The sequence below is a fragment of the Cygnus atratus genome, chromosome 1, assembly GCF_013377495.2.
Source record: "Cygnus atratus isolate AKBS03 ecotype Queensland, Australia chromosome 1, CAtr_DNAZoo_HiC_assembly, whole genome shotgun sequence".
NCBI classification, from domain to species: domain Eukaryota; kingdom Metazoa; phylum Chordata; class Aves; order Anseriformes; family Anatidae; genus Cygnus; species Cygnus atratus.
Window position 1 is genome coordinate 130,583,268 of NC_066362.1, and position 11,809 is coordinate 130,595,076.

Sequence of the window (11,809 nt, forward strand, 5' to 3'; positions counted from 1 at the left end):
AAAGAGTGATCTTCCAAGCTCCCTGCTTGAGCTCCGTAACCAGTTCCTTGAGGTGCCCTCGTGCTCCGTGGGTCGGCATCACCAGCAGCCTGCTCACCTCCACTTGCAGGCCAGGGCTCCTTTTTCTGCTCATGTATTGGCCTGCAAGGCATATTTACCTTCTGGTACTGAACCTCCTCGAGGTACTCTACACACAGCTTTTCCACTGGCCTATAACATAATTAAGTGGTGTGGCTGAATCTGCTTATCCTAAATGGGGAAGCAGAGAACAGATTGGGCCCCTGAAGTCACATTTTTGCCCTTCAATACCACCAAATGCATTGCGCTTCTTCTGGAAAATCTCTGTTCTTGGAGATGTAAAAAGTTCCTCATTCCTTTTAACAATCCAATTTAATAGACTGTATCCACCAGTAGCTGATAACAGAGCCACTCATCTGGCCTGGGAGACTGCTGGTGAGGGAGAGAGGACAAGAAAAATGACACAAGAAGAAAATGAAATGTTTCTCTCAATCCAGAGCACTTTGAGAAGCCCATTGCTTCAAATCTCTTTCTCATTATCTGCATAGGCACACCAAGTGCAGCAAGATACACACCCGTACTCCCTGAGCAAAACCCCCACAGATTTTCCAACCTTGAACTGATTTTTATTTCATTGTCAATAACTCAGGACTGCAAACATTTCTAACCCCAGAACCTCTGGTAAGTAGTTGTACAAACCTCATTCCCCAGCTTTAAGGGCGAAAAACTTTTTGCTTAGCACTGCGTGGAAGAGCTGTATGTGGTAGGGAACCATCTGCATGTACTAGCGGTATTCCTTCCTTCCAAGCATCAGCATGAGTAACATTGGACTGTCATGGAGTGGGAAAAAAAAAAAAAAAAAAAAAAAAACACAGAGGAGAAGGGGAGCTACAGCGGAAATAAAGGCCAGAACACCAAAGGAGAGGGCGGACTGTCTCGGCAGGGCAGGTTAGAGCTCTTGGTCTGCATTACACATTTCAAGGAGCTGTCTTGCCCCATCTATAGAGGAAAACACAGGTTGTCTTGCAGCTTACTGATGACAGCCCCATCACTTACAACCAGCACACCAGCCCTTTAACTATCTGTGATTACCTTTGAAGAGCAAGCCACACACAATAACGGGTTAAGCCTTCATATGCAAATAAACTTATCAGTCTATCCCAAACACTGCATTATTTATGGACGCTATGAACAACATAACTAATGCAGAAGGCGCTTGTAGTACCTAAAGCAAATGTAAACCATATTTCTGTTTTTAAGCAGCCATTCCTGACTTTAGATCATTAAAACTGTCATTTTAAGTGGTGAGTGACTTTTCTGGCATCCACTGATGAAGGTGCAGGTCCAACATGAGCATTACAAGATTCAGAAAACTGACGCTGAATGCAATCTGAGTGTTAGACTCTGCACAGAATCTACAGAATTAATCTAAATACTGACAGAGTTAAATGGAACGGATTTTATTGGCTACAAATGTTCACAATTAAAAAAAAATCAAAGAAAAATGATTTTGTTTGGATGTAAACATTCCCTGCTGCCCTGGAAATACTAACACAGAAACACTGCACTGAGACGCTGGGAAGAAGAAAATGTTCTCTAAAGTAAAGAAAGAACAACCACCACCAAAAAAGGTAAAATCTGGAAATATTTCAAGTTTATGAATATTATAAAGATATTGCACGCATTTCTACTTTTTAAATCTCATATGCCATTTAGCTGATTGCCCAGTAAACTGTCATAATACAAAGATGCCAACTGGTTTGGACGAGAATTCCCAGTTATAAAAACGTGAACAAATAGTAAGAGTGCCTGACCTAGATTAAATGCATAAAAATTTATGTGCTCTACCAGACTGGACTAACGCACACTGAACCTTGGAACAGCATAAGAGTCAAACCTGAGGGCCAAAATGAGAGAGGAAAAAGTAAGATCTAGCATTGTAAAATTTCTCAGCAAGTTTTCAGAGACAGTCTGTAAGAAGAACTGCCAAAAGCTCTCCCATAGACACGGTCAATTGTTGCAGTCCCTACCAAGCAGATGGCCCCAAGAAAGTTTGATAACTTCACTAGGCAACACTTCCACAAACACTCCGGCTGTTAGTACAGTCTCACATCCCTCTTCTCACTGGTTACTGGTCTCTGGGCTTTTGGTTTTGATTTTACTGTGAGAGTTGACAGAGAAAGCTGTGGCCAGCTGCGCCGGCTTCTCAAAAACACATGAACCTTGCAGGCAGCCTGCAAGTCTCCCACGTGCACTCCATCCAGACACATGCAAGCTAATTTACATGATTACAAAACTCCATGCTAGACCACAGTAACTTGGCAAAATGACGTACATGAGTGTGAAAGGCTCTGTGCATGCAGACACTGCCTGCTCCTAAGGCTAATAAGAACACTTCTGCTGTGTTCTCCTTTAAAAAATCTGGTGAAAACCACAGCTGATGGGATAATGGGAGAAAGAGCGAGATGGGAAAGCAACAGTTGAGGCTTAAATTGAAAGTCACATTGAAAAACTGTCAGGATCTCATCAGAGCTCAGAAGTAATAATTTTGCTCAACTGCAGATGCGATGGGCTACCTCACAAGCAAAACGTTCTATCACCTCACTTTTAAGATCCATCATTACACCAGCAATGGACAGAAGAGTAATAACAGGCTCATTTCTCCAAGTATCTCAAACCTAACTGCTGCACACAGGTGGAAGTTTGAAACACCACTCATCTGACTCTAGCTTTGCTGAAGCTTCACTCTTCCCTGCTGTGTCACTTTGCCCAGGTTTAGGCAGTGTTGCCTCATCCCCTCCCAAGTTGCAACACATCTGGGGCTGCCAAATCATTATGCATTGCTTTTAATTTGCCCTTTGTAACAAGACCGTGTATCAACCCAGCCTGTAAAAAGCACACCTGTGAAAAAATGTATCCCTGTCTTGCTGGAAATCTTACAAATGAACTTATCTGAAATTACCCCCAGATGTACATGCCAGAATTCTAGTCAACTAACAGAAAACTACTTTTTTATAACATGTTGGTCCTCCCAAACAAATCAGTTCCCACACATTTTAGAAGTATTCCCACCCAGAAATTCCATCAGTCTTCCATTTTTGCAGCAATTTTGTACAAATGCTTGAGGTGCTTGAGAGAAGCTGTGGATGCCCCGTCCCTGGAGGTGTTCAAGACTAGACTGGATGGGGCCTTGGCCAACCTGATCTCATGGGAAGCATCCTTGCCCATGACAGGGGGGTTGGAGTTAGATGATCTTGAAGGTCCAACCCAAGCCATTCTGTGATTTTATAATTTATTTTGAGCAAAGCGTAAGAAATACAGAAACACTGAAGAAAGAACATCTTCCCATCCTATCTAAGTAACGGGACTTACAAAAACAGCATCAAAAAATGTGTGTTCGTGATTTCTGCTGCAGATCACAGTGTATGGGTGATAAAATCATGATTCATTTCTCCTCCAAGCCTCTCACCTGCTGCGTGCTGTATCTTCACTCGTCACTCAGTTAAATGGTTATCTTCAACATCTGCTTTCAGACAGCAGACTTCAGCATCTCCATGCTGTCTGCCGTACCACGCAAATGACAGCAAGCTTCGCTTGTTATCACCAGAAGAAATCTACTCATGAATCAATGATGAACGGAAGATACGTGGTCCTGCGCCACCCTTTCAGCACAGCCAGCACGCTGACTCAGCAAGGACACGACAACCTCAGGAGCTGTAAGGGCAGGATTCACCCAGTGCCAATGCCATACGCGCATCCATGCAGTAATGTGTTGCTGGGAACCGAAGAAACCTGTTGAAGCCAAACACTTCTAATGAGAAACTAATGGAGAAGGAATTTTCATGCAGAAGCTTACAGCACAGCAATGAGCAAGGTAGCACATGTGCAAAAATCAACACCAGAGCAATCACATGCAGTGAAATCACTGGGGGGCTCAAAGACGGTGATGAAGGCCAAGTTTATGACGGACTAAAAGTGGGGGGTGTTGCAGGGAGATCCCACAGGTTTGAAAAACACCACTGCTAATACTTTGCAAGGCAAGTATCCTTAAAAGCAGACAGCAATTTTAAAGCAGCCACTAACACTGGAGAGCTAGGCAGAGCCCTGGCAATTGTCTCCAGCGCACAGAAGACAGGGTGGTCCGGTCCAGCATCAGTAGCAACCAGGAAACTGGGAGGTGACAGAGTGCCAGGAAGGGCACCAGACTGTAGGAAGACTGGAGAGAGTAACAAACAAAACCAACAAATTCTTGGCAGAAGGACTCAGCAACAAGCGCTAGGAAGTGCTTCAGACTCCAGCTGGGTATGCTGCTCCCAAGCAGGACAAGAAAAACACTACTGTCGCTGCTTTGCTGCTCTGAGTCAGAAGGTTAAGACGCACGCTTGTGCAACTCATCACTGGGACAGAAGGGACCAACGTCTGCTCATCCTTCCTTGCTTCTCCTGCCACCCAGTGCCCTTCCGCCCCCACTTCCCCTCCAGATCCTGCCACTATTACGGAGCTTCCTCAGGAGAAGATGCCTGCAGCAATTAGCGTGTAGCAACAATGGTGAAGAGACGCAGCACAGACTAGTGAGTAACAGAACTCAGATTTCCTGGGAAAACAGCACAAGGGTGAAATGACGCAAGTGATCTGGTGACTGAGCTAAAGCACCTTCTCAAAAATTAAAGAGTTTTACAGACTGTAATTATATCTGTAAGATTGTTTTATATTCTACTGTATAGAACACTAATTTCAGTGTTCAGTGGACCAGATTCCCATTTTGGAGGCCACTAAAATACTGGTATTTCAATACAGCAGCTGTCATGTTTTCGGATAGACTAAGGCCTGATTCCTACCGTTGCCTCAACAACTGGCAAATAAACTATGACAACTACAGTTAGAACATTATCAAGTCTTCATAAAAGAAAACATTGCAAGCCAACTTCAAAGGCCAATTTGTTTCTTGTCAATAGTTAAGATTCTGTTGTGCTTTCTTAAGTGGAAAACCAAAAATTCTGTAAAAGGTCAGGTGATGGAAACCGTGATTACAAAAAGGGGAAGTGATGATATAAGAGCAAGGGGGGAAAAAAAGACTAAGATTAAGAACAGTATTTAAATATAAAAATTTATTTAGGTGAAGTCACAAACATTTGTTTTAAATCAATTTACAAACACTTCATGTTATGCATATTATTGAAACTATCAAGGAAAGGTAAAGGAGAGCAGATAATGGCAGTTTGTTTTTTTTTTCCTGAAACAACTAAAGGCATACCCTTACCATCATGCGCCTTACTGGATCATAGTATTACCTTGATCATACTCCCTAGTATGCAAGGGGAAAGGAAAAGAAAACAAAATACTGAGATGTAAAATAATTTAACCATGAACCAGTGAATATGATTTTCATGAACACCAGACCACAAAAGTGAAGTCTGATGCTCAGGATCCTAAGCATTCTATGAGGATAAAAATAGAATAATAATTTAGGTCAATTGTTCTATCTGATCAAGAATTTTGTAATGCACAATTGGGCTATAAATTACTTCTGGCAATGACAGCAACGGTTAATCCATTTCTCAGAGACGAATGAAGAGGCAATATCAAGCCTCACAGAATTATTTTGTCAACAACCTGAGTTATACCAAATGTAGGATACTGTTTCAAGTCAAATATACATTTATGTTGCAGATATTCTCAATGAAATGGTAAAATTAACAGCTGTAACAAGACAAGTTATGATTCATTTTTTAAGCAAATATAGTACACAGATTATTTTACTTTTTTTTTCTTTTTGAAGTGTCCAGTTGTGATCTGCAAAGATCCAGGATTGCACACAGGTTTGCTCAAATGAGAAGGGTTAATCTGCGCATTAAATTGGCTTATATTTTCAATGTAGTATTTTAGGGCAGGGTTCTCCTCCGGGAGACTGTTCCTGACCTCATTCAACCAATGTTCAATTTATTCACCTTCCTGAATCTTTGCCCTCTTTGGATAGTCTGTGACAAGTGCTGCGCTGCAGGAATTCCTGTTTTCCAGCAAACTGGCTTGCTCTGCAGGTTTGTAGTCCATTGTTACAATTGCTGATTGGGTAAAATGAATTTCCTACGTCTTCTCTAGCACAGCTTGCAACGCAACAGAAGCAGAGGTAAAAGAATGCACTAGAATACCAGAGCTCCACTTAAACACCAACGGAGTCAGGCTGTTGGCACCAATAAGAAATTCTGTATTTAACAAATCTGTAAATATTTAAAATCCAAAGTTAGTCAGTTTTATATATAAACTCACCCACTTAGTCTGACTGCCATTCCAACTGGCCTTCTGTTTTCATGGAGTCTGAAATAAAAAAAAATAAATAAACTGAGAATTGTCCAAGATTAACTCACATAAATTTGCAGGAACGAAATCTCAGCTATGCCAATTACTGCATTCTAACTAAAGCTAGGGTTTCTCACTTCCTTAAGCTAAAGCAAGCTTATACCTCTCTACTGTCTCCCCAGAAAGGAGGGTCAGCTTCAAACACATCCCTTTGCTGTCTTTGACTTTGTTTTTACTCCTTAACCTTCTGTGCAGAACTGGTGAGATACAGGCACTGCAACAAACTGAAATTTACGACGCGTTCTACTGAAAGGGGAAATGAAATCAAGTCAGGCTGCCCAAAGCTGTCCTTTGAAATTACGAAAACAAAAATCAACTCAGACAAACAAACTGGGAGAAAAGGTCTCTGTAAAACTTCTTCCTTGCAATAGTATGAAGGTGAAAAAACTCAGGTTCTGGTCAAAGCCTGTTGTCTATCAAGGCCTATTCTCTCCCATTTGAATTCTCTTTTTCCCAAATGCAAAGCCACAACCTTTTACTTCTCTGAAGCGGTTTTAAACAAGGTAGGTAGAGCTTGTCAGGAGCTGAGCTGGGGTGAGGGGGAAACCCTCAGGTCAACATTTCCCTGCTGCTGCCTTGCCAATGATAAGCTCATGCTTTATCCTAAGCCTCATCTACATTTAACAGCTGCTCCGATGATCGTTTCAGTTAAGGATATTCTTCTTTTTTAAACAGTTATAAATTAGTATGTGCTACTAATTAAGAAGTGCTCTAATAATAGACAGGTAGTTGAATCCACGCTTAATGGTTACACAGCTTTTACTTCTCATCACGCTGTTATTAGCGCTGCAGTTTTTATGTTCAAACAAATCATTAAGCTAAATTTGGGCATCTTATAAACTATTTAGCTAAAATAAACACGTTTAATTTTTCTTTCCGCAGCTTCTGATTGGTTCTTCAGATGAGAGGAAAAGTCAATGTCAGTATTAAAATCGGCTGGAAAATTTCCACACAATCAAAGGGGATCGAGACCTTTGGTGTCTAAGCAGCCAGCAGTCCAAAGCTCTGCACTGACACAACAGTTATCATGAAAGTTACAAGTCTGGTTAACGTTACAGGCCGAAGATCCGTCTCGGATGAGATGAAATATATGAGATATTTTCCGTCTGGTGCTCACATAAGATCTGTAGTAAAATAAAAACTGAGCTGCTGTTCTCAAGAATGGAGAAATCTAAACAGAGATATCAGAACAAGTTACGTAAATCTAAAACATCAACCACAGAAAGCACCAAGGCCACACGGCTGGCACTGGGACCTACTACAGTACTTGTTACGCTGTCTTTGTTTCGATTCTTTTTCTGCAGGTTGACCCAGAGATTCTGATAGAGAAATCAGGGCTTCGTGATGCACTGAATACTTGGAGATCCCCTGAAAAAGGTCCTCCCTTTCCAGATCAGACTAAGAGTCCAACAGTTTAGCCACTCCTCTCTGCTGAAGGTAACTGAGAAGTGCAATGTCTGATGAGCTAGCAAAACCCCCTTCAGGAACTGAAAAATTCTTCCTATGGACCAACTTTTTTTTTTTTTTTTTTAGAAATAAACACGGACAATGTAACAGAACCCTTTAACCATCATTCAGCTGGCATGAAACTCAACATTTAGTGTCCAGCGTTTTCTGCTCTGGGGATTTGACAGATTACAGCCACCAGTATTAAAAACAAAACAAAAACCAAAAAACAAACAAACAAAAAAACAGTACAACCCCAAATACAGACAGGCGGCTCTCTTTGTACCACTGGAGCTTGCTGTCACAGCTCAAGCAGAGGAAATAGTAGATTTGCCTGTGTATGTTCGGGGTTATGCCAACTCAGTGACACTTGATGTCTTTAATAAAAGCAAATCCTTAATGTACACAAAATCTCCCCTGCCTCCCCTAATCATATGCATCCTGCAAACAGGCCAGAACTCGTGGATTAAATCTACTGAGGCCCAAAATAAATGAAATCTCCAAATCACAGTAAGCTTGCAAGCCGCGGCCATTCGAATTGAAGTTTGCCATTATTTACGTCAATCTTCCTGGCCTCCCGCACAGCCTGCAAGTATCCAATGTTCCTACAGCCACAGCAGGTTCCATACTCTGTGTCCTGCCTGGTACTGCTGAGAAAGTTAATTCTTTTAAAGACAACGCAAAGTAAAAGAAATGCCCTTCTTCTGATGACTTTAGGGAAACACAATATATCCTCAGGGATATATTGCATCCTCAGGAGGGAATTACCTGGGTTCCTAACTCCTGATGGTTGGGGCAATAAACATTACACAAGCAACTGTTTGCTCAGGGAGCATTTTTTCCCCAGCAATCCGGCAATTCCCCAGCACACCTCCCACAGCAGCTGGCCGGGCACCTTGTGCGGCCCAAGCAGGTATGGCCCAAGCCTCGCAAACCGATGCTCAGCCCTACGGTGGGCACGAGCTCAGGATGAAAGCCGTGATGTGGGAGCCTGAAGACATCCCAATTGACCATCCACTTTCCTCGCCCCTTCCCCTCCGCAGGGGCACCACTGGGGCCAGGGGATCGCACCGCCGCAGCCGCCGGCCTGTCACACCTGGCTTTTCTCCTCCTGCTTGGGGCTCTGGGCCGACGACGAGGATGGTGGCGGCGGTGGAGGTGGCGGCGCGGCCTGCGGCTCGCTCTCGGCACGCTGGTGCCTGCTGACGAGCGACTTGAGGGGCGCCATCCACTTCATCCAGAGGTCCAGGTCGACGTCGCCCCACGGCAGGTTGGGGTCCTTGGCCGCCCGCCGCCGAAAGTCCTCGTCGTAGCTCATCCACGAGGTGCCCCCGTAGGTGGCGTGCAGCTTGCGGATGGTGTCCAGGTACTTGAACATGGCCCCGCAGCGCGCCGGGTGCTTCTCGCACACCACGCTGGCGTACACCAGAAAGGCGGAGACCCACTGGTCCAGCGTGTCCCCCGGCCGCGGGCCGTGCTCGGGGGCCAGCTCTGTGTGGAGCAAGGAAAACAGGTCAATGAACTCCCCCCGCCAGATGCGCTCCTTGGTGGCCTTGGCCAGCTGGTAGCCCAGGGGCCGCCGCAGCCCCACGTAGGGGGTGGCCGCCGCCTCCGCCGCCGGGGCCGGAGCCGGGGCCGCGGCCGGGGCCGGGGCCGGGGCCGCCTCGCCCTGCCCCGCCGCCGCCGCCGCCGCCGCCGGGCCCCCGGCCGCGCCGCTCGCCGCCGCCTCGGCGCAGGGGCTGGCGGCCGCCGCGGCCGCCCCGAGCGCCGCCTGCCGCTCCAGCCAGCGCGGGTTCACGTAGACGGTCCGCAGCCGCGGCGCGGCCCCGGCCCCGGCCCCGGCCGCCCGCGCCGCGCCGTCGGCGCCCGGCTGCAGGCGCAGCAGGGCCAGGGCGGCGGCGGGCGCGCAGGCGGGCAGGTCGCTGCCCTCCCGCCGCGGGGCCGGCTGCGCCGCCGGCGGCACCGGGAGCAGCGCGGGCGCCGCCCAGGGCGGGGAGCCGCCCCTAGGCCCCGCCGCCGCCGCCAGCGCCTCTAGGCCCGGGAGGCCGAGCCGCGAGCCGGGCGCCACGGCGCCGAGCACCCATCGGGTCTCGGCCACCCCGCCGCGGTCCCGGGGGCTCCGCGACCTCCCCTCCTCGCGGCGGCCGGCGAGCGCCGTGCCCAGCGGCAGGGGGGCCGCGGTTCCGGCCCGGCGCCGACGGCGGCTCCGCCGCCTCCCACGTGGCATCGGCGCGGCGGCTCCGGGCAGGGCCGCGGCGGGGGGCGGGGGCTGCGCCCGGCGGGGCGGGGACGGGGCGGGGACGGGGACGGGGCCTGGGCCCGGAGGGCGCCGGGGTGCGGGGCGGCGCGGAGCGGGCGTTGGGGTGTGTCGGGTGTATATATATATATACATATATATATGTCTGTATATATATAATAACCCGAGTGCCGAGTCTGGGGTGTGTGAAATGTATAGTAACCCAAACAGCGGGTGTACGGCAGTCTCCCACTCCTCCCCAGCAGGACAGAAATACGATGAAAAAATGCGTGGGTTAGGGACGGGGAGATCGCTTGCCGCTTACCATCACAGGCAGAACAGACTTCCCTTGGGGAAGGTTAATTGAACTTGTCGCCAATTAATAGCGCAGTAGGGCAGCGAGAACTCACACCAAAAGCACCTTCCCCCCATCTGCCCTCTTCTACCTCCTCCCCCCAAGCAGCACAGTGGAATGGGGGAATGGGGGCTGCAGTCAGTCCCTGACGCTTCTTCTCCGCCGCTCCTTCACGGTCCCTCCCTGCCCCTGCTCCACGCGGGGTCCCTCCCACGGGATGCCGTCCTGCCCGAACTGAGCCTGCGGGGGCTGCCCACAGGCAGCAGCTCTTCAAGACCTGCTCCCACATGGCTCCGTACCACGGGGTCCATCCCCCAGGAGCAAACTGCTCCAGCACGGGTCCCCCACGGGCGGCAGCTCCCCCCAGACCCCCTGCTCCTGCGTGGGCTCCTCTCCACGGGCTGCAGCTCCGGCCCGGGGCCTGCTCCTGCGGGGGCTCTCCATGGGCCGCAGCCTCCTCCAGGCCACATCCACCTGCTCCACCGGGGGCTCCTCCACGGGCTGCAGCATGGAGATCTGCTCCCTGTGGGACCCATGGGCTGCAGGGGGACAGCCTGCTCCACCAGGGCCTCTCCACAGGCCGCAGGGGAACTGCTGCTGCCTGCCTGCAGCACCTCCTGCCCTCCTGCTGCACTGACCTTGGGGGCTGCAGGGCTGCTTCTCTCACATTTCTCACTCTTCTGAGGTGTCTTACCAAGGGTCTCTCAGTGACTGACCTGCAGAGTCCTATGCCAGGTAAGAAATAGTGGAACACGAGGACTTTACAGGGAGCCATAGCCCTAAAGGCAATTTCCTTTCTAGTTATGTCAAAGCACGTGTTGTTAGCATGGCACAGCCATGCACGTCTTACCAAGGTCACTAGCAAAACACACAGTGGCCACTTTAGAGACAGGACCAGGCTGTCGTAATACTTGGTCACCGTCCTTGTAAAGGTCAAACACAAGGAGAGCCAAAGCTGCTGACAGGGTGCTGGCTTCTTGCGTGGACTTAAATCATTCACTGATTCCATCTGCTTCTGCAAACACTTTTGAAGACCTCTCCTCTGAAGGAGTAGCTTTGAACATGATGTTAAAATGCCCATAGATCAATTACACTGTAATGTAGCCTTAAGTTCTGCAAATAACAGAACTCTTCTGTCTTCACATGAAAACTAGAAGAGTTTTAGAAGAACTAAATTTTAGATGTGTCTTTTTGTCCAAATATCAAATCCCAAGAATTAAGGTGTTAGGAATTCTCTTGTAAGAAAAATTGTAAGGTTAAAAAACGTCTTCACTTTTTCATGCCTATAACTTCTGAAGAAATAATGAGTAGCAAAATGCTCTGATTTTCTAATTCACCTTTAGAGATTTTGTTCACAAGTCAAAACAAAATGCAGTCTTCCTTAATTACTGAGATGA

The 11,809-nt window shown here is 47.8% G+C and overlaps 1 protein-coding gene across 1 annotated transcript; it reads right to left on the bottom strand.

Moving 5' to 3' along the window:
* Positions 1 to 3,293: 3,293 nt before the first annotated feature.
* Positions 3,294 to 9,472, bottom strand: LOC118245763 (uncharacterized). Its single transcript, XM_050715909.1, has 3 exons — positions 8,918 to 9,472; positions 6,286 to 6,333; positions 3,294 to 3,810 (listed from the first exon to the last, which is right to left on the bottom strand). The coding sequence occupies exons 1-2, from the start codon at positions 9,197 to 9,199 to the stop codon at positions 6,325 to 6,327; spliced, it is 291 nt and encodes a 96-aa protein (XP_050571866.1). The 5' UTR covers positions 9,200 to 9,472; the 3' UTR covers positions 3,294 to 3,810; positions 6,286 to 6,324.
* Between the last annotated feature and the right edge of the window lie 2,337 nt (positions 9,473 to 11,809).

Coding starts and splice junctions, on each gene's coding strand:
- LOC118245763 (XM_050715909.1), bottom strand. CDS start 9,199: ATGTTCAAGTACCTGGACACCATCCGCAAGCTGCACGCCACCTACGGG.